Genomic DNA, 23,921 nt, shown 5'->3' with positions numbered 1-23,921 from the left:
TTTTAATCAACATCAATTATTGTTAATTTCTAAGCCTCTACGGTTGAAAGTTCATTAATTTTTTAACAACGCAGTTTTTTCCCACTTCCACATGAACATAAACTTTTATCCCCGTTTGTAGGTACTTTTCGAACGTATCTTTAACAGGTATTGATCTTTTTCTCACATTCTTGACCTCGTAGGAATGTAATGTTTTTCTTCTATTTTTTGTATTTGTCCGTAAATAACTGAATCTTTTTAAAGATGTAACATCGCCTGTTTTACTCCAAAGTCTTTATTTTTCTTACTACAAAGACATTTATGTTGATTTGTTCCTCTCCTAATTATTAACATGTAATATTTTGCGATGTTGCAGAGATAGCGACGACGAGGAACATCGTGCGGTCAGTCTGCGCAAGTGTATCGGTCGGGCTCTTCGGGGCTTGGAGGGACACGAGAGGTCAAAGCAGTCCTCTGCTTTACATCGGCGTGGCTGCAGAAGCTGTGGCTGCAGCCGTTTTCATCTTCGCCTCCTTGAGCTGGTCTTCGTCGGCATGGATCTCGACAATGATCGAGGCAGCTGTCGGAGGTTTCTTTGGACAAACCATTCTGCAACTGGGTGCCAACTGCATGGTAATCAGTAATACTACTCCAAAGGAAAGGATAGTCAAGTGAGTCAAGTATAACGGCAACGATCAGCCTTAATTACGATAACAGTTATTAACTTTTCCAATCAATCGAAGCATTTTCCATTTTGAGTATAACAAAATCAGACTTCAATAATTTATATACATTATATTTTATTCCTTTAATTATTTAAAAATATTTAAGCTGATTTTTAACATTCATATGCCTTTTTTGTTTATTAAATAACCTATTATCAGAGTTAACTTTAACTAATATTAAATTAATAAAAAAAAAATTACCAATATTTATTTATTATTGATATTGAATAATATAAATAATTTCTTATTTTTGGAAACGGGGTTGATGATTTTATGATATTTATTTGATTTTCTAAGTTCGTTTTGTTATAATTTGATATCTAGCATTACTAATTAACTATTAGTTAAGCAGAATTCCTGAGTATAAGTGTCGTTATAAGGTTTTCGACGATGTTATTTCTTTTTTTCCTACCTTCTAATTTTTTATTTACAGTATATGAAAGACTTATTGTTCAAACCTAAATCTTAATATAGATGCCACATGGCATTATAAGGGAGTGGTCTGAGTCCGCTGAATCCTCTGCACTCTCCCAGAACTTGAACTTGTGAATGTGCCCACGGCCTATGAACAACGGTACAAAAGGGAGCTGGAGCTCTTACACGTATAACCCTGTTCCTGGCTCTCTAGCGTGAAGCTCCTCTCACTATTTCCCAAAGGAGGAAATTCTGGAAACTTTGCAGCTGTTTTATCCTCGTTTCGCGGTACACCATATAGCAAAGTCGGGCGGATGATGGCTTATATACCTTCAGCTAGAGGCTTGCAGCTCTGCTGCGAGGTGAGCGGTGAAGTGGTAGAGTCTAGAAGACTCCTGCCAAGCTAGGTGAGCAAATGGCAGAGTCTAGAAGACTCCTGCCAAGCTAGGTGAGCAAGTGGCAGAGTCTAGAAGACCCCTGCCGGGCCAGATTGAGTCTCTCCGTCGCGTGACTTGAGAAAATCGACTTTATTTCTGAATTCGCTATCGTATTTATGACCGACTTAATGTCCGACGACCGCATTACGGCTTAATATTACTTTTGAATACATGCTCACAAAAGATGCAATAAAAACAGGATATAAAATTTTAAACTTTTATAAGCTGGAGTCAATAGGCGACCACGGCGACTTGACTTTTTCATTGAATGGCGGTCCCACAAAATGAAAAACTTTACTCCCGACCATGGTTAAAATAGGTTAGTCACCTGTAGATACACTCCCTTCCCCCGTATGTCAAAAGGCAGTATAGGAGAGTTTTGGGAGTCTTGGCCGACAAAAGGGAAAAAAAAAGACTGCAAGTCATGGATGAATCAGCGTTACCAATTCTTCATATTTGTAATAAAAGGGTATGTCAACGTAAAATTTCATTACAGTAAAGTTAAAAGTTTATAATTTAAAATACACATACTTAATACTTTAAGCTTTAAAAATGTGTCTCATTTCTCCTCAAGGTTGCAAGTCTACTTAGTGTCCATCGCTCTCGCGACCATCACGGCAGACAGCGTCAGTGGCATAATCCTCAACAAGGTTGGCTTCGAGTGGTTCTTCTTTATCCCAATAGCTATACAAGGAACCGCTTTGATCCTACTCTTCTACTTTGTAAAAGAGCGGAGCTCCGATGACAAAAGGCGAAGAGTGAGCGAGACATTCGGACGCCTTCGTGAGCTCTTCAAGTCGAGGACCAACATAGGCGTCATATGGCTGATGCTGTTCAGCCACGCCCTAATTAACACTTACTTATCCGGTAACGTATTAAAATATTACTCAGTGCGAATCTTACTCAATAATGTAATGTAAAAATACTTAAAACACATGCACCTGCTATCACATTGTTTCATTATTAATGTAAATGAAATCCAGATTCTTTCAAACTCAGAATTGTAAAGAATAAACTTAAGGTATTTTGTATATATGTATATATAGTTGACCGAAAAAATTGATATATAAGAAGATGATCAGGATTGCGATCAAAAGAGAAACACTATGTAAACTATTTTTGTTTCTCTTTTGACCGCAACCCTGACCATCTTCTTATATATTGAGGTATTTTGGTTTGTCCATTTTAGGCACCTCTATTAATCGATTGAGAAATAAAATATTTTACTAGGATAATTCCAAAAAATTATCATTTTTCTCTAGAAATATGTATTCCGTTAATTTTCAAAAATGTTTTCATCAATTTGAATGTTCAAGATATTCAACTATTTTTCTTCATAATACCCATATTGATCGATGGGTTTTTAAAGAATCTGTGACAGCTTTTGTATGCTCGTGGCATACCAGTTCCCGCCACGTCCTCGATAACGCGGTGAACCTTATTTTCCACCTCCTCGATGGAGTTGAACCGCTTTTCTGACAGATTTTCTCACTAGGTGACTAATTGGAAGTATTGTGTGGTTCTATGAATAATATTCCACGTTCATTGCGGTCCTAACAGGTATATAGGTATTTGCCTGAATGATACACTTTGCTGTGATACCTCCTATATAATTCACTATCAATATCTAGGAGGGAACATTTCGCCAGAAAGCAATTCATCTCCAATTTGAAAGTCAAAAATCTAGAACTATTCAAGAAATTAGTTTTGTATGTCTTAAAAGAACTATTTATTTATTATTCAGCATGAAAATATATTTCATAAATAGTTAATTGAATTAAAAATCTGACAGTTAACATGAAAATAGGAAAATTCTTAATTATCAATTTTTTTCGCATTTTATATTTATCCATTGTTTACTACGACTATCCATAAAAAAGGTATTTAATAATTTTTCCTTTAAGGCCCTAAGAAATTTTTGGACATTTCTTTTATAACAAAAATTCTATTGCTATAAATATTCGTATTTTATGGTTTCTCGAGGTGGGAATAACTAACATCTTATTTGTTCTTCTCAATAATACAACAGTTTAGCAAATACTAACGAAGCCTTGTATGTGATCGGTAGAGATTATTCGTTCAAGGTTTTTTTTCAAATTCTTCTGATATTTAATTTTTATTCCAAACAAAAGAAACATATAATTTATTTTGAATAAAATTAAAGGTACTTTGGAGAGAGATTACGTAAAAATTCGGCATTTAATCTCTTCAGAGAGAATAAGACCTAACTTATATCAAAGGTCATTCAGTTAAAAACGTAAATATGGATAACTTAAAAAAAAATGGATACCTTACTTGTGGGATCACCCTCATATATTAATAAGCAGTAAAAAACTACTGTTCACTCCCAATTACACAATTACTAAAAATGAACTAATAAGGACACAGCAAGAATGATTTTAGTAAACCTTTTGCAAAAATTGAAATTGTAGTGACTTCTTGAGGAATGGTGAGCTAGTTTCCATTTTTTTTTTTTTTCAGCAAACATTTTGGCCAGTTTTTGTAGAAATGAATGTTTTATTTCCAAATCTTAAAAGATTTTTTTATATCGATCAAATCGTGAAATTTTATTATGTAATTAAGATTAAAACATTACTCTTCAATTTTCTCTATTTAAATTTTTTGCAACTACCACCATTGTTCCTATTGTCTCTTCAAATGTTGATACAGCACACTGGCTTCATCGATCCACATTCAAGCTTACCACCGCTCTGTGCTAGCTGACTTTAGAAATAAATTTCGATGTAGTAACTCTTCCGTTTTGAAAACTTTAATGAACCTCGGAGAGAACTCTTACAAAAAGAATTACAATAAAATAAACAATTAATATTAATAACTAATTTAATTAATGATTAGAATTATTCTCAAATAACTTAATAAGCATTAATACATTTTTATTTTTATTTTATTTTTTGCAGCCGAAGGCAGTGTAACAGTTTACTTCACACAGCAAGCATTCGGCTTCACGGTTAACGAGTCGACTATGTACGTAACCTACCACACTGTGATCTGCATCGTAGGTATGGATGGCATTATACGAGTACAACATTAAATATTTCTCTATTTAAATATTTGTTATCTTTTTCTTGTATCGGCAAAATAGGCGCATGAAGCTACCCTTGGCCTGATCGGTTACCATATTTCTTTGTTACCTGTATGGGTTACAGAAATCTTAGTTGCCGAATATTTCCATCTTAACGTTGCCCAACCCATACCTCCATCGACCCGTTGGCCTACCGCATGGACGCTCATCCTCTGGTACATTCTTGTACGGTCTAGTTCCCATTCTATCCACGCTCATTCGCATAGCATGGTCTAGCCATTTTAGTCTTTGAATTTTATTGTGTGCTATCACTGGTACAGATCTAACAAGCTTGGGATTTATGGGGGTATATATAGGAGCTGTGGAGGGAGGTGGCTTGGAGGTGTAGATTCAGCAGGAATTGCTACCATAACTCTGTATATGATTGAGACCAATGAAGTTGTGCCCCACAACATTTTTAATAAAGTGTTATTCTCTCTGGAATGAGCATGTGGCAGAATGTTATGGAGAAACTTTTTGTATGCAATATTAAAAATAATCTAATCCCTATATAGTTGTTGCATATTGCTGATTCTCCTTTCTTCTTGTGCAATGGCACTATGAAGGCCTTATTCCATTCATAAGGTAAGGTCTCCTCTTCCCAATTTAAAATTTATCACTCACTGCAGTTTCCTGGAAACTTCTTGGAGCCCTGCTTTTGACGATTCTGCAGAGAGTCGATCATTAATTACCTGGAGACTTGTTTTTTAGTTGACTTAAGATGGCTTCAATTTTTCCTATAACAGGTAGAATGGATTCCAAGTCATTAGTGTCCACTGGTATTCATACTTTGTCTTCCTGGATCCTCTGGGGCTCAGCAAGTTATCGAAATTTTGGCTCCACCATTTTCGTTCTCCAGAATCAGAATATTACCAAATTCGTTTTTTGTCATGTTTCCTCTCCTGGAAGGTCTACTCTTGAAGTTATTCACCATCTTATAAAATTAACAAGATACATTATTGTTTCTGAAGTTCAACCTCTTCAATTTTCTTCCATAATGCATTTCTCTTCTTGCTTCTAACCAACTTCTTTGCATCCATTCTTACCACATTATAATCTTTGAAACTAATAAACTTGTCTACCTATTAATCCAAGTTAATATTTTTTCATTACGTTTCTAAAATGCCTTTTCACATTCATTATCAAAATTGTAATTACAAGAGTAGCACATCTTTGCTCCATACACTATTTTTACAGTATCGATCAACTCTTCCTATCATATAATTACATTATAGACTAATATTTCTGAAGGAATTCCTAATGCCTAGTTTGCATAACCTTTGGTTAATTGGTTTGAAATCTAGGACTGCGGATTTTATTGTATTCGAAACCATTAATGCTATTCCAAATCATGTATGTTCTCATTTCCACTGGATAACGTTGGGAAATATTTTCCTTTTATGTGTCCTTCACCAGTCCATCTCATCTCTGGACTAGCCAAGGTATCTTGACAGCCCTTCTGTGCTGTCAGTAAGCTCCATGAGAGTTCTGCTCAGTATAACGTCTGTACATTCCCTGCTATAAATATGTGTGTCCGTTTCGAGGGTCCATGGCATTGGTCGTAATAAGTCCTACATCCGAGGCTCCGTCCAGTGTTCGTGACAATATTTCTTTTTACAATTCATGAAGAGTTAGGCCATGAACCAACCTTCCTTCTTTATCCAGGTTTGGAACTGCCAACGGCTCTTGTAAAACTACTTCCATTGGCGGAGTATTTTTTTTTTTATTTATAATATTTACTGTTATTTCAGGGGCTATCGTAGTACCAATGTTACTCAGAAGATTTCTAAACTGGCGTGGCTTCAATATCGGCATGTCTTGTTCCCTGCTGACTTCGGTGTCTTCTTTAGCGTTGGCGTTTGTTAATACAGTTTTGGGACTGTATTTAGGTGAGCAACAAATAGATAAATAACAATGAGTATATAATGTGCTCTACAAATTGGTATAATTAGATATTTTTGTTTTTCAGTCACGCTGTTGGATCTAGTGAAATATGTCACCTTAGCTATTCCTCAATTCATTCTCAGCTCGTGCGTCAGGAACGAGGATTTAGGTTCTGAATTATGGCATAAATTAACAAGTAAAATGGCAACAGTTATAATGGTATAAGTAACCAGTTATTTTTATTCTAGGTCTGTTCCTCGGATTCGGATCAATAGCGAGTATCGGCTTTCCTTTCGCTGCGAATTATCTTTACAAGTACATATTCTCTCAATACCACCAGACTTGGCCTGGAGCTATCTTTTGCGTCAGTGCCGGTTTCAACTTGATTATATTCGTTTTACTAAGGTATGTATAATGTATAGAATAAGAAAAAATATTGCTAAATGCATTAAATATTTATAAACATGTTTGGGTAATTTCCATTGCCTGCATCCGCTATTTGATGGGTTACTTAAGAAGATGTTTCAAAAACACTGTTTTCTTCTAGAACAGTACCATACATTTAAAATTGCTCTACAAATAGAGGTTTCCCTTAAAATTCCTCATCAATAGGTTTCACTGAGTTAGTAAATCAATAAAATCAAACCATCTAGGGTGTCCACTTACTTTCATTACTTGAAATCGTTATAGAAAAATTGTTGAAATCAAATTAATATATATTGGTCCAATAATGATTCAAAAGGCAGTACATTTAACAATGGAATGGTATTTTCCCATTCCATAAATCCACTGGCTTTAGCCTCTCCTTAAACAACCTTCATTAGACCCTAAACTCCCCTTATAATGCCACAAGGCAATCTAAGGGAAAATGTCAATAGTATACATATTTCATAATCCTTGTATATGTATGTATTTTTTTATTTTATTATTTTTCATGAGGGATAAAAAAAAAAAAAAAAAAAAAAAAAAAAAACTAAAAGGCGGATGATGAACTAAAAGGCCCTCAAATGAGCCTCTTGAATGGTCAGGATTATTTAAGCTTCAAGTTATAATAAAAAGTAAACAAAATTATAACAGAATCTGCCAAAATTCGAGATTTCCAAAAATGTTATTGAAAAGTTCAACTTGTATTTTCTTTGATAATGATAGTTTATTTTCAATGTTTTTTTTTTTTTTGAGGGGTAAAACTGACCTTAAGTTATACTGATTTTTCTGAAAGTCTGATAAGTAGACTCCCTAGACACAGACTATTTTTAATAAATAAATTTTAATAAATCGATAACTATGTTAGTGTCTGTGCATCAAGGAGTTGTCAAAGAGCATTTCCTTAAGGTAATACAAATTTAAAAAATGGAAACAATTAAATTTATTTTTTACTTTCACTAATCTATCCCATTTTATTTTGTTGTTTTTTCTAAATATTCCTCTCTAGAAAATGCATTAAATATTATGAAAACTTAAATCTATTTACAAATTTCCTCCAATTGGCCTAATTCAATATCTTTCCCCTCCCCATTTTATAATATTTATTCTAAATTAGTTAAAAGTTTGTCTTCCCATTTAGTTTCTCTCCATTATTTCAAAGTAACATAAATTATGGTGTTTTTTTTTTCTAAAAATATAAACTTCTGCTCATTTGCTAAGATTACAATTTATCATCAATCCAAGCCCAAACAATATACCAAAAATCAGAACTACCTTATCTTTAATGTTTTAAGGTGCCTTATTTCCTGGACTGCAATATCCTTTTTGGTTTATAAGTGGAGTTTTCCTATGGTCTTTCATTTTAACTGATATGAACCAAAAAGTTGAGTTCATAAATTACTACAGTTATCAGTATCGAAATATTCTATTATTAAAAATGTTTGTGTTTCTGATATAAAATTTTTGTTCAACTCTTGAAAATCCATGCATGATCCTCCATCCATCCTATTTTTTAAACATTAATATTACTGGTGATGCCAAATGTGAACTTCTATCGAACCATTCTCCAATAATTTGAAAACTTGAGGGTCCGTTTTCTCTTGATCTTGAAATGAGCATCTGTATTCTTTAATATTTATTTCAAACAAAACATCAAATTATTTTTTAACAAAACATAACTGATACTTCATAATCAATTTAAAAATTTTCAACTGTTTATTTTATGTTAAAAAGTTTAAATTAATTTGAAAACTCTCAATATTTAAATTATGATTTGAAATTTCGTGAACTGAACGCTCCTTTTTCTTAATTTCTTGATTATAATTTATGTTAAATTCATGACCTATCTGAATGATTTTACTATTTATTTTAAATTTTCATCTCTGTATTATTTAAGCGTTTTTATTCATTTGATCCTCAAAATATATTATAATTAAAGTCATTATTCTTTATAATCTATACCATTATTATCTGTATTAGATTTATGTTATATCTAGCCTATTATTATTATTAAATGCAGATTTGCAAAAGGGCACATCACTTTTGGATTTTTTATTATTCCTATTTTTGATTTTAATAACTTCACAAGTTTCTCACAAATTGAGTACATCAATCCATTATTGTAGATAGCTTTCACTGATTTGTGTTCAACTAAAATAACTTTAAATTTAGTTAATGGACCAGATGTGAATTTTTTTAGCCCACTATTTTTTATTTTCTTGGTCCATCTCAACTCCTTGCATGTTGTCTCCATTATCCTCTTCCTGTAAAATTTAAAATAGGTGCTTAGTCGTAATACATGATATCTAATCTTTACTATGACTTGAAGTTTTTGACATCACCGGTCTCTTTAGTTATTTTATAGAATTTTGCAAAAAGTTTAGGAAATTTTTAATTTTAAAATAATAATCTTAAGTTATCATTTATCTAAAATAATTCACTAAAAATAATCAAGTTATCATAAGGGACTTATGTTTGGAGGTAAATCATTGTAATTAAAAAACATTTTAATAGTTTCAAAAGTTTTCATTTCTTCAGTTACCATGTTTTACGAACAAGTGCCTCAATCCTACTTAACTAATTCCGAAATATTCTCATTAGCCTCAAGTATTAACTTTTTCTTTTTAACCACATAAGCAATGAAAAATACAAAAATTTAATATAATTCAATGTTTTAAAAATATATGAACACCATTTTTTTTCCAAAATTGTAATTTTTCTGAGTGTTTCAGCTTAATTAAATCAGAACTGTATCATTCCTTCGTATTCTCATCTAAAAATAATCCTGAAGCCTCTACTTTAGTATTACCATCCAATAATTTTAATCTAGAATATTACACAGATGTTTAAATATTAAAACAGATCCTTCTAATTTGAGGATTCTTATTTACCATTAAATATCTCTATTAAAAAATCAATTTCTCTTAATGATAATTCATATACAGACAAAGTGTGTCTTTGCCTATCCAAAAACATAAGTTACACCAATATTTTTTTGCCAGTTCTTGGAGGTTATACTCATTAATGCAAATTTTCATCTTCATTTTTTTTTTTATTTATTGCTATTTACAACAATACATTTAGTAAATTTGATCCCAGTTAAAATGGAGTGTTACAAGCATGTAGAGAAACTACCCTTTGGCAGCACTCTACACTTTCTTCATTTAATTTTTTTTTTAAATTCTTTCCTCTGTAATTCTCTTATTTATGATATGCTTCTACGTTACCAAGCTTCAAATTCATACTTATCCTCCTCTTTTTTAATTATGTGGATCAATAGGTTTCTCTCAGTCATTATGACAACAGTTAATTAGTTTATATTATTGTAAATTAATAGGAGTTAATTGAATGCTTAAGCAAAAGTTTATTTACAGAATTAGGAGTCACCAACAATATTATTCAGTACTCCAAAATGTAATTCAAAATTACCTATAACAATTTATTTACAATCCTTTTCTTAGTTAATAAGAAAATAAGAAATGGTTTACCAATATTAACAACACAATTGAAACTAACCCCAAATTTAAAATTTATAGTTTTCAGGTTAGAGAAAATATTTATTCTTCTTAGTGGAATAAAAATGGAATGAAAACTCAATCATATCATAGCTGTGTATTGAGATATTGCTAAAGGATCTAAAAATACATGTTTTGACTGAAGGACCAAAATAACTTGTCAAAATAAATATATTTTAATCTTTAGATGTCTTACGAATTAAAGCATAATTATGCATCTATGGGAATTGACATTAGTTTCTAACAAGAAAATGATAGTCAGTAGAATGACTTCATATTTTTTTATTTTTTTGGAACGTTATTCTTTGGAGGGGATTTGATAATAGTTTATTATTTATTGGTATCTGACATTATACCTCATTTTGTAGGTCTAAATTAGGGCTAAAGCACATATAAAATAAAATTTATATTCTTACAATATATCTTTATATTAAATCCATATCAATGCTCTAATATACAGGAATCAGTAAGATTAATTCGTATATATATTTTATTTTAAAATGTTTGATAGGTTTTCATTTTATTAATCTGATCAAGCATCAACTACATTCCTTGTTGGCTTCCTCCATTATTTTTTTTTTAATTTATATATTTTCTTTAATCGAAAATGTTAAACAAAAAACAATAATTATTCTTATTGCTTTATTTTCAGTATTGGATACTTTATCTACACTCCTCAAGAAGTGATGGACGAAGAAAATCATACAAGTCAAGATGAAGATTTCACAGATTCAACTAATCCTAGGAGCAGTGTGGCTAGGTTATGAGCTACATTTAAATTAACTTATGTATTCTCCAACTGTGTGTCATACTTAAAATGTATTTTATTTCAAATGAATGAGCAATTATAATTTCCAATTATATTCTTTATTAAGTTTATAATATAGTAAAAACAGTAAATAATTTTATAATACATTAATGTTGGTTACAATAGTTATAGAAATTTTGATAAAAATTTTCTATTTTTAAAGAAATTTGTATAGAATAAATTTGTCAACTTTATGGAATTTATTTTGGATTCATTTCCAAAACGGTTGAAATTTCAGTAACACACCCTAGACTCATTGAACCATCTTCTTTTTGATTAATTTTCTATTTCAAACATACATTTTCACTTAGTCAGCGTACCATGGAAATCAACGCTGACAATAAACTGTTGAGCAGGTGGACACAAACAAAATGTTTTTACTGTTATATTTGCTATGGTGTATATAACAATAAAACATTCAAAATTTATTGAGAACAAAGAACACTAGATTCAAAGTGGTCTCAACAAAGAATTTACAACAAGTAGCCAAACAAAGGACTCATCAACGGCTAGTGATACAATTGATATATTCATAGTTTGCCACAGAGCAACTTGTATATGATAAAAAATGAATTTTTATATCACACTTTAACATGAATGAGTTCAAGAAAAAAATACATTCCTTATCCTTCATTATTCCTTAAAATTTTGATACCCCTGCTTTCAATTGCTCAATCAGAACTCTTATCTCTCTAAATCAGACATTAAGCTTTTCTGCCTTACATTTTCAGACTATCTCTTTAATATATGAAGCCTCCACTCATCTTTGCATTTGAAATCTCATTGTTTCCTTACTTTAGACTTCTGCATGCTCCTAGTTTCTTCTTCTATTTCCCTGAATTTGAATATTTATTGTAGCAATTATACTACTGTATCGTATATATTATATTTATAATAGTGATGTGCCATGAGTTGAAGTATTCTAAGACTAGTTAACGAATTTAATCGATTTTTATAGTCTTTTTCAAATAATTACTTGATTAGCCACCCTAAAGAGTTCATTATAGACTTCTATTAGCAGAATCCTCCTAGTGTTTCTCTGATCATTTTATATAGATATCAGATCTATGTCCAAAAAAAAGCACTTAAGTTCAATTTACCACTTTAAATTGCTCATACAATTGAGTAAAAAAAAAATACTGGAGGGTTTGGTTCTTGCCTTTCTTTTCAAATCAACATATGCCTTTATAACGAACCATTGAAACAAATATCAAACCTTTGTGGCATCAATAGATTAATAACTTATATTGTAAGTTTGTGGTATGGTTAGACTGAAAACCTCTAGATAAACCAGCTTTTCTTTCCTTAATAGAGTATGTACATATGGAATTAAATAAAATATAAAATCTTATACATAATTACTACAACATAAGTATACCTATCAGAAAACAATAATAAAACTGGAAATAAATGTTATATGGGTGTTTTCAAAATAAAGGTGAAGTTCAGAGTAACAAAGGTAAAAAAACCACTGCATCTACAATTTTTTTTTTTATAAGTTTACAAAATATGTTTAGAACTATGAAATTAAGCACATTCAAATACAAATTGAATTTGAATAGCATTTCTGCATTGCTAATGTTATACATATTGCACTGTACACAATTTAAGATTTCACATATTCCAAAAATGTATCAGACCTAATCTAAATTTGTCCCTAGTTTTGAAATACGATGGATTATACTATATCATCCTTTGTTCATGAATGACTCTATATACAAAAAAAGTCTGTCGGTACAATACAGAGCACTGTAAAATCATTTCACAATCCCTCTTATTCATTCCTTTAATTTTTTTTTCTCTAAGTTCTCCAAAGCCCACAGAAAGAGAATCTCATCTTACCTAGGGTATCACACTGTTAACTTGGCCACTCAATACCATCCTGTGTTAAATGGGTGAGTGGTTTGGTCATGGGAATTTTTTTATACACTATCATTCACTAGATATTCATCTAGAACAGTAAATAGTTTGGCAGTTTTCTTGAATAAAAAGTGAAAGGCAAAGTATAATAAATAATATTCTGCTTCTCACATAGCACATACAGTCAAATATTATTTCTTAAACCTTTACTCTCTGGCATGTCTTGATATAGTCAAAATTCATATTGAGCTATAGATTGAGAAAATTCACTAAGGGATATGAAGATTATATGATACTTGATTTTTTTGCTACTTTTTAAACATTTCCTATTGATCAATTTGACTAAATTTCCAAGCTTAAATTCACTCCTATCCAGGGAGGCTCCATTCTACTTTCTGCTTTGGTGACATATCGTAGGATGTTAGCTATGAGGTTTTACTGAGGTTAATCCTGGAGATATAATCAAATTGTATATATATATTTTTTTTCTCATTCCTAAAATGACCTGTCATAATCTTACAACCTAGATTGTATATTTCACTCCAGAAATTTCAAATTTTCTTTTTAATTTTTATCTCAATGACTATGAGAGGATACTATATAGGATAGGTACAGTAGATGTCAAAGAGAAAATGTATATATAAAGGAAATACTTAGAAAATTCAAATTTATTAATTTTTTTAAATGTTTAGTTTAAATAATAACTAGTGATTGATCAGCCCCTGTATATGATTAGCCTTGTGCTTTTCAATTGTGAAATGAAAAATTGGTTGAATTTTCAATTGTGATTCCAACACTTCATACAATGCTAGTGTATTTTGGAAGGTTATTCATTGACGACAAATAATTAAAGGATAAAATGGTTCAAGTGGAGCACAATAATCCCTTTTGTTATAGAAAATAAGTTTTATTATTTTGATTTGTAAATAAAATGGTAAATGGCGGCACTATGATACTGCTGAGAACAAAGCAACAGGCATGCTGCTTTGCTCTAGAATAGTCTGTCCTGGCATCTGTTTATGAAAACACACTCTCCTTGTCTTTATTTATAAAACCCTCCCTACTTTCCACAACACCTTTTCCTTATCTGAGGGAGCAAAATTATAATATGGTGTAAGAGAGAAATATTGCATTTTAGGAACAATTTTATGATTCATAAAATATCATAAAAAGTCATTGAAAGTGCTTTCAGTTTATGAAGGGTGTCCCATAACTAAGACAAGATTTAAACTGAATAAAAACAGATTTTTTTTTTTTTAAATTGTTATTTTTTTATTAAATAGTTTAGTACAAAGGATAAGGTTGTATGGAATACAAAGGATGTATGGAACAACACATGACAAATGGCCTTCATGTCTTTAGTTGAAATATCCGATAACCATTTTGCATAAATGAGGCTAAATTTGTTGATTCTGTCTCCTTTCATGCTGCGTGCTTTTGGGCTTATTGAAATAGACCTTTGAACTCAAATAACCTCAGAAATTAAATGGTGTTAAATCATGTGATACAGGGGGGGGGGAGGGGAAGTGGATAATTCTTATCACAAAACAAGAAATCATACTGGCAGGAAATGTTTCATGCAGTAATTGCATTGTTTCTTAAGCAGGTACCTTATTGTTGAAACCATATGTCGTCCACATCAACATCATCCTATTGAGGCAGAAAGAACTGTGTGTCAGGATGTCGAACATTCACTGCTTGACCAGCTTCATCTTCCAAAATTATTTTAAATCCCCAACAAACAATGAAACATTGAGGATGCATTTATTTTTCGACAATCAGGAATGAAATCGTATCGGTACTGCCCGACTGATTATTAATTCTGGTGTGGTCAAATGGGCGATAAAATCTTTTGCGCCTTCTTAATCAGCCAGTTTTATTGGTTTTTCTCGACCCTATAACAAAAGGACCTTCGGGTACTAAAACCATAGCTTTTAGTTTTACTTAGAAGTAGTTTGGCATTCAGCCACGTACCGAATAGTTGAAAAGTGTAAAGGTGTACTGCGTACCTAAACCGGGGGAGGTGTCTTATGACAACCCCGGGGCTTCTAGGTCTAATATCTTTTTTGGCAAAGGTTCTTGAAAAGTTTGAAGTTATTTAAAGACATATTAAGGATACTTCGTTAGATGAGAGGCCGCTACATGGCGCGAAATTTGTTTAACAAGTAGGCAAATCCTGTGAAACCTGTGGGTGATTATCTCATCTCTTGTTGTGCTTAGAGGTTGATACCATCGAATTCCGTGGATCTTCTGAATGAATGGTGTTAAAAACGTTGTCTTGGCTTAAATTCTCAAAATGTCAGTGTTTGTGTCTTCACTAACAGACGGAATACTGTAATGGGGCAACCACGACTGGGCGGTAATCTGATTGATTTATGAAGTGAGGTTAAATATCTTGGAGTTACCCTCGACTGCAAATTGAAGTACCAATACCATGTTGAAAGGACCCTTACGAAGCCACTAACGGAATCTGAGAATGGTGTAAATACCTTTACATCTGATCCCATACATGGTGTCAGTCCCACGCAAATAAGATACGCTTTAAAGCAAATTAGCAAGGACAGGCTATACAAGAGGAAAACCAGGAGGCTCCTAAAGCCTGCGGAAAATGGTCTTTTTCGAGGTATTTATTTTAGAAATCGCACAACTCCATGTCTTCAAATCTTGATTTTAGGAGTGAGGTTTCTTGAATGTCGATCGACTTCATTTGCGAGTGTATTGGAGCATTTTGTACATTACTTTTTGTTGAAGTAGCAAATAAATTGAAACAGTTTTCCATGTTTTTGAAATCGCTAAATTTGTTCGAAAATTGCTCCGACAGTAACTTGAGTTCTTCACCATATTGAGCATAAGCAATATTTGCATACACAGAGAGCGTAACTTGGTAACTTTTATCAGACAGCATCTGTGCCTCCCACAAGCGGATTTTGTCCTAAAACGCTTTCAAATGGCTGTACAAATCATTTACTGTTAACTGTCCTTGTTTTTGAAGTTTCAAATTTAAATCATTCAAATACCCTGTAAGGTCGACCAGAAATGCTGTCACGTATCCATGTTGGGTCACCCAATTCAGATAGTGGTTTATCCTTTATTTGCATAAAATTTGCTATCTCATTTCTAAGCTCCTAAAGCCTTTTCCCTTTGGTTAGCCATCTGACTTCACAATAAATGTTACGCCGTCATATTCGGCTGATATTTCATCCAAAAACACCTTGAACTGACGATGGTTAAGCCCCCGAGATCGAATAAAACTCATGGTTTTTACTACCACATTCATAACGTTCCGGAGTCGGATAGAATTAGAACACAAGTAGCGTTGGTGGATAATGCAATTAAAGACTATCAAATTTTGCATTTTAATTGCACATTTAATTTCAGTTTGTCAGTTTAATCACAGTTAATTGCAGTTCAATTTAATGCATATTTTGCACATTTAATTCAGTTGCTTTTTCATCCAAAATTCCGATGAAACCTTTATGTAAGACGGCCATAGAAGGTGCACCATCTGTGCATATACCAACTAATATTGACCATGGCAAGCCAAAACTAGTGAATACCTTTTGAACTTCATTAAAAATGTCTTCTCCTGTAGTTTTGGTTCCTTTTAGCGGCTGTAAAGCAAGCAATTCCTCAGTAACATTGAACTCTTTATCAATGTTAAAATGAGATGTAAAAATTCCTTTTTTATTTTATACGTATTGCTATGTGGCAAACTGTGAATATATCGATTGCACCGTTTATAACAGTCAGTGATAGGCTACCATCAAGCTTGATGTGTTTTATATTCTCACTACAGTAATACCGTTTTATGTTATTTAACCGTAACAAATAAAACAGTAAAATATTGTATTTGTGTCCACCACCCTCGCGTTCAACAATCAACACCTCGAATAGCTAGTTGTGTTGTTTCGGACAAATCTATGCTCTCGTCTGATGCTATGGAAAATGATTCAAAACCAGTCATAAGTCAGTTAATGTTGTTTTTATATCATTAGCTTCTTTTTTTATTTCTATACGTCGGACAACAGGTCGTCTTGACAAACTGATTTTTTCTAATTCATTTTTCTTGATTAATTGACAAAACACTGAAAACCTCTAACATACACTCCTTGATAAATTTTCCTTCAGCAAATGGTTTTAATGACTTTGCCAATTTTGAAATAACTATAAAACTACCTTTCACAACATTATAATGTCGTGATCTTTGTTTATAAACATTTGCTCCAGTTTTTCCAAATTTGCGGTAAACTTCTGGATTTTGTCTTTTCTTATTTTTCCTATCAGTGAGTGCAGAATAGGATGCTTAGTTGAGTAATGGTTCTTTAAATTGAATTCATTCATCACCGAAATGGAATCATTATACAGTGCAAGATAAAAAAGAATTCTTCAGTCCATTTTTCTTGAAACTGGTGTCCCTCTGCACCTACTTTTCGTTTCTTTCCACCAGACGTCATTTTTGTTTACTTTTCGTTCGATAAACTACGGAGTTGTCCATTCTATATGTTCCTACTAGAAAATATCCGGAGGTGAGGGGAACTACAGTTCGGGCCATCCACCCGCTTATATAGGCAAAATGATGTTTCCCTCCTCACTCTTTGATGATCGTCGCCACTCGGCTTCTTCGCTAACTTGATTCGGTGAGTATGAGTTAGTAGTGTAATATTTTGTTTTTTAATTGGGTTTTTCAAAATGTCTCGTGGGCCGGATCAAATCTTACAGCGGGCCGGGGATTGCCCACATATGATATAGAGGACACTGTCGCCTTAATAAATATCCCTGTAACATGTGATTAACAGAGACACTAATCTGCAGGTTCTGCCGAAAGGATGATGAGACTGCTGTTCACATTATATGCAGATGAGGTGCATTGACTAAGACACGATTGAATCATTTTGGAACGAAATCGTATTGTGAATTCTAAGGTTTGCAAAACGATTGATCCGTAAACGATGTCTAACTTTACAAAGGCGTCTGGCCTGTTTTGAACAGAGTTAGGGACGGAATACAATAGACCCTGAGTGATTGTGGTGGACAGATGTCGAAAAAAAACTAAAGAAAAAAAACATAAGTGAATAATTTATTCTATACAGTAAAATGCGGCTCAATGGAAGTTATCTCTGATTGGTTTTCAATTGGATGAAATAATTAAAATTCCATTAAGTTACGTAGGAGTCTTATAAGAAAAGTTAAAAGATAAAAATCTCAAAATTGTATATTTAAAAAAAAGTATATAAATCACAATAGTAGAACGAGTTATTGAATCATCTTAATAAAACACATATATCACAAAAGAGATAAGATAAAGACAATTTTAAAAAGTTCCTAATGACAAAAATAAATTAATTAATATGTAGCTATATACAAATATTTACACTTAAATCTAATGTCAGTCGGTACTCTTTGTACATTCTATTATCAATAATTGTCATTATAAAGGCTGTGCCTAAAACGGCACTCTTGATGACTAGCGGCTGATAAAGAAGGCGTTGGATCAAATGATGGTCACTACTCGCACCTCCGCTGCTGGGCTGATACCTTCGATCTGCAACAGTCATTTCAACACTATTAAACACTCCATATCAAGTGATATATATGTGAATGTATATAATATAATGCAATATATAGTGTTGTATTATTCGCAATTTAAACAGCCTAACAATGTATAAACAATTAAGTAACGTTTGAAGTTAATGGTTAATAGCCGAAATCAGGAAATGATTTGATATTATAACAATACCCTTGCATACCTCCTCTCCTTATGAAAATTGTGAGATACTCGGATATTGATAATCTAGTACCTACTATTTATAGCAGGACACAGAATATGCAAACTGAAAAATCCCTTAGGGCCACCTCAGATGCTTTTCAAAGCTCAGCAAAAAGACTGAAACTTGAAAATAATGTCAAATATATGGTAATGGAGCAGGAAGGGAAACGGTCCCAATAAGAATTTATTAAATTGAAAATGTATATTTTCCTGTGACGTCATGTGCATGTGGGTCCCGACATGATGGCAGATATTATAAAATTTACGGCTTTTAACAGGTGTTTCTGTGGACTACAGAGACATTTTAGGAGCAATGTACTTACCAGAAGCAAAGATTCGAAAAAACGTTTTCTATGTAAAACTCCTCATTATCTTTCCAATCTCTGTTGAGGAAGAGTGGAAAAGAAGGACCAATAATGAATAAAAATTCCCTCTTAAATGATTTAGACATATTTCATACACCAGACACTATGTGATACGTCTGGAAAGGCTCAGGTGGGCAAGGTAAGTGATGAGAATAGATAAATCAGAAATTTAAAAAAAAATCTTGACTGAGAAATTTCTTAAGTCTATATGGAACAACAAGATTTGGCCGATCTAAGCTTCGTTGCGAGAACGGAGTTGGAAACGATTTAAGAAACCTGCTTGGGAACTGGAAGGCAACAACTCAAGAACCATATAACTGGTAGGAGCTAACAAAGAAAGTCCTGAACGGGCAACGGGTACATTATAACATTACTGCCAGCAGGTTCTTCCGCAAACCTAAAATCACATCGGCAATGGGCGGTATTGATAAGAATTTAATCGATACTTTTAAGAATTTTATCCTTTTTAATAATCTTCAAATAGTAGTACTGTCTCAAAAGGCTTTAGAAGGCAGATAACAGATTCAAATATAAATATCAAACATGTAAACTATAACTGTGTACAAGATAAGTATTTTATACTGATATTAAGTCGATAAAAATCCACTGTATAAATATCTGATGATTTAAAGAGTTATTTAGCTACAAATGATCCTGAAATGGGCTACTTGTGTAGTCGATTTCAAGGTATCCTTGAGTTGGCTGTTCACAAGAGTGTTTAACACACTAATATTATCCTGAAACGGAGTGAGATTATGCCAGGTGGGATGAGAATAGGCCAACACGAAATTCATTAAGGCTTATTATTATTGAGCCCTTCTGTTACTTCATATCTGATTGATCCGTGATTCGTAGACTAATCCTATTGACACTCTTCTCTTCCTTTTCCGGATCAGACTTACCATTTAAATCTTATATCATTTAATTTCTCAGAGCTACATTTCAATACCAAATAAATGTTAAACTATTTTAGTTAATTTATGTAAATTTTATTCTAAAATGAGTGTAATTTACTGACGAGCAAACAGTGCAATGAAAAAGGAATACTCACTCGTACTTCTGGCCTCTGGATAGTGATAGGCTTAAACTCAGGCAGAAAAGTGAGAACCATGAGACTCTGAGTCAGAGCTAGCAGCCATTCTGAGCTTGTGCTGACCAAGTGCCAACCATAGTCTGGATCTCGCGGAGTCCAATGGAAGGAGTCGTCTGGTCCTACAAAGAAAAGTCAAATGTTACATATTAAAAACAGCTTAGGGACAATTAATTATTTTACTAAGCTATCTGGAGAACGAAAAAAAATAGGATAATATTCTAGACGAGTATCTATTACTACCTATATATATATATATAGTATTTAGCCCCAGACCTGGGCTCAGTTGGCGGCCCTGGCAGACACCGTGGAACTTCAAATGCTTGGCTTCAAACGTCTATAGTACAAGAGCCGGGAAGAAAAAAAGGCAGTTATCACACCCCAATTTTTGATTACTTCAATAAAAACAATTATAATTACTAGTCAAAATTGATGAGTCTGCCAAGTATAGGTAGGGGGATAAAAAAAATGGCGGCTATTTCAAAACCTAAAAAAAACATTGGTTTTTCATTCTAGCTCTATATCTTAAAAACTATAAACAACACTAGAAATTCTAAGAGAACATTATTAAAAGAAGAGTAAATTTGCTGAAATATTAGCCCTAATAGAGTTATTAACGTCAAATAGTTCTCGATATATAGCTTTTTAAAAAGCAAAATTTCTTAAAAATCTACTGAAAGATTAGTAGTTAGTTAATTTATTTTGAGAAATCTATATCTCAGGAACAATGTGATGTACAGATGTCTATTAGCACTCACATTAAAGCTAGTTTAATGGACTATAAAGAAGTTTATGACCTTTACTTTTGTAGGAATAGTAGTTTTCATGATATTTGCTAAAATAAATTGATTTATAGTTGTTCAAACAATAAATTTGGTATATGAAAAACTTTATTTTAGAAACCATTGGACGTACTGATGTCTGCCAGAGCTCAAATTAAAACTAGTTAAATTGGCTACAAAATAGTTAATTATGTTTATCTTGGTATTTGACAAAATAAACTCACAAAATGTTAATTTCTAGTTGTTCGTATAAAATATTGGATTTTCTAAAAAATATATTTCTAGATCCATGAGACGCACATATATCTGCCAACACTCAAAATAAAGGAAATTTAACTTACTATAAAGTAGTTTATGATATTTATATTTGTAGGGGTAGTAGTTTTTATGATATTCACATATGCATATAAATTTATATAATATATTTATATAAATAAATATAAAACTCCTACGAAGATAAACACCATAAAATACTTTATAACTCATTAAACTAGCTTTAATTTGAGTGCTAATAGACATCTGTACGTCAAATGGTTTTTGAGTTATAAATTTTTCAAAATAAATTCACTAACTATTGATCTTCTAGTTCATACAACATTTTTATGAGATGTTTCTTTTTAAAATGCTATATCTCGAAAACTACTTAACGTAACTAACTCTATTAGGGCTCATATTTTAGCAAATATAGAGCTCCGAATGAAAAATTAGTTTTTTTTTATCGCTTTGAAACAGCCGCCATTTTTTATTCCCTCTACCTATAGTTGGCAGACTCATCAATTTTGACTATTAATTATACATAGTTTTCATTAAAGTAATCTAAAATTGGAGTGAGATAACTGCCTTTTCTCTCCTCTTGGGCTCTTAAGGACTGCCTATCAACATAGCAACTAAACCAAATGTTCACTATCTGTGCAATATTATTCTTTTTATTTCTCAACCAGAGTATACTGTGTACAGAGTATATTCCTATCCATAGTGAGTTCATTAAAATTTGAAATAATTTCATTTGTTATTTTAGTACAAATATTGTAATTTAGTTCGTGATCTAGAAATTAATTAGCAGTTATGATATTTTTTTTTTCTATTTTATTTTTGTAGTTAAAAATACTGTAGTTTTATTAGTATATATATACTTATACGTATATATTCTATTAAGATTTATCCGTTTTTGAATTTAAGAAATATTATGACTGCACTGAAGGTAGAAAAACTTTGTATTTATGGAAGTAAAATTTTAGATATAATGGATCAAGTTTTCAGCCAAATTTATGTTAGAGCAAATATGGATTTGGTGAAATATTGTGCAGCATTTTTGCTATTAGGAATTTCGTTATACTATATAACTTTGAATATAAAATTAGATTAGATTTTTTTCGGTACGTTTTGATTGGTTAAGGACGCACCACTGCCGCAACAATAATGTAGAAACAATTAAAAAAAAAAAACTACAAAAATAAAAATAAAATGATTTATCCTTTTTAGCACCCTCACGCCTCATTTCTAATATATTTCTGGTGACAAAAAACGTATTTTAAAATAAAATTGTGAACAATAAAATTGTGAGATGAATGGAAACAAACCAGGCGCTATCCCAGCTGAGATGGCTGCCAGCAAGAGAACGGTAGACAAGCTGCAGAGGATGCACCTGCATATGAAGATCGTTTTGCCATCGTAGAGCTGGGCCATGTAGTAGGAGAAGATCGTCTGTAGAAGAAGGAAGGTTGAGTGAAGAAAAAAAAGTACTTCTATATTTTTTAAACCATTATGTATATCTTCCTCAGGAACTGAATATGGAGGTACATAAATATCTAATTTAAATTTTTACAATAAATTTTGTTCTTAATAAAATTAATTATTTGTTTGAGAATAAAATCGAAAGGAGGAGAAGTATTTGAAACATGCATGTCAAGAACTATACTTTTGCGCATTGCAAAGCAATAGTAGAACATGGACTTGGATGAAATTTATACTAGACCATGAAAACACTGATTCCCAACTTCCCTTAGAATTTTGGAATAGACGAACCGATTCCAAAATATAGGTGTGCAATGTATGGAATTAAATTTGTTGCTTAATGTAAAAAACGTAAAAAAAAAAGAGATTTTTTTTCCTTTTGCTGCATGAATAGGAAGCCCCCACCTTTAGTAATGGTGTATAAAGTGAAGTAGCGCCTGGCCTTCAGTTGAAGGTGTACTTCATGCAGCCACGTTGGCCAAGAAGATTATGTGGGCATTGCATAACATTCATGGTAATTAACTGTTATTTGTATATATTAATACGTATTCATATTTATTTGTTCTCAAGTTTAAATTCATTGCTATCTCCATATTTATTCATTGCTGGTTCATTCTGTATCGAATCACTCATACATGACACTCCTTCCCCAGATTTCGATGAAACCTGACAAACCTGATTTTCTTTTCGTCCTATCTTTAATATTTCTTGTTATATATATACATATTTATATTTTTTTTTTTGTTTTTTTTTTGCCGCTTACAAACTGCCTGCGTATAGATTTCAAGAAAAATGGTTTTAGTTTATACTTCAAATAGCGACAAATACAACATATAATGTTAAAAATTATATAAAAATAAACAATGGTATGAAAAAATAGTAAAAACCTTATGAATTGTTTCATAAGATTCATCTTCCGCTTACCCAGGCTTTCTAATATCTCGCACTATTATTCCGAGTAAAGTTTGCTCTATCCCAATATCGGAAGACTATACCTCAAAACCTTAAGAACCAAAAAACGCTCCAATATTATCGACCTCTTCACCCTAAGTTTGC

At 32.1% G+C, this 23,921-nt stretch overlaps 3 protein-coding genes across 3 annotated transcripts in view; 2 read left to right on the top strand and 1 right to left on the bottom strand.

The window, feature by feature from the left end:
- Nucleotides 1–11,466, top strand: part of LOC106685406 (uncharacterized) — a 13,224-nt gene extending 1,758 nt beyond the window's left edge. Inside the window, exons 2-8 of the mRNA XM_014428045.2 lie at nt 356–650; nt 2,130–2,422; nt 4,474–4,575; nt 6,389–6,526; nt 6,607–6,690; nt 6,770–6,926; nt 11,112–11,466. Coding sequence (XP_014283531.1) covers nt 356–650; nt 2,130–2,422; nt 4,474–4,575; nt 6,389–6,526; nt 6,607–6,690; nt 6,770–6,926; nt 11,112–11,226 — 1,184 coding nt within the window. The 3' untranslated portion in view covers nt 11,227–11,466. The remainder of the gene's footprint in view (nt 1–355; nt 651–2,129; nt 2,423–4,473; nt 4,576–6,388; nt 6,527–6,606; nt 6,691–6,769; nt 6,927–11,111) is intronic.
- A 6,855-nt stretch (nt 11,467–18,321) lies between these two features.
- The window catches only part of LOC106685422 (DNA damage-regulated autophagy modulator protein 2), a 53,003-nt gene continuing 47,403 nt past the window's right edge, over nt 18,322–23,921 (bottom strand). The window contains exons 5-7 of the mRNA XM_014428068.3: nt 22,712–22,835; nt 20,311–20,471; nt 18,322–18,669 (exon numbers count right to left, since the gene is read on the bottom strand). Coding sequence (XP_014283554.1) covers nt 18,619–18,669; nt 20,311–20,471; nt 22,712–22,835 — 336 coding nt within the window. The 3' untranslated portion in view covers nt 18,322–18,618. The remainder of the gene's footprint in view (nt 18,670–20,310; nt 20,472–22,711; nt 22,836–23,921) is intronic.
- Nucleotides 23,284–23,921, top strand: part of LOC106685423 (uncharacterized) — a 58,121-nt gene continuing 57,483 nt past the window's right edge. The window contains exon 1 of the mRNA XM_067050929.1: nt 23,284–23,379. Coding sequence (XP_066907030.1) covers nt 23,329–23,379 — 51 coding nt within the window. The 5' untranslated portion in view covers nt 23,284–23,328. The remainder of the gene's footprint in view (nt 23,380–23,921) is intronic.

This window comes from Halyomorpha halys, unplaced genomic scaffold, assembly GCF_000696795.3.
Source record: "Halyomorpha halys isolate HHAL.00 unplaced genomic scaffold, Hhal_1.1 Scaffold691.1, whole genome shotgun sequence".
NCBI lineage: Eukaryota > Metazoa > Arthropoda > Insecta > Hemiptera > Pentatomidae > Halyomorpha > Halyomorpha halys.
Note: the sequence above shows the minus strand (reverse complement) of the source record. Positions and strands in the feature narration are given on the sequence as shown.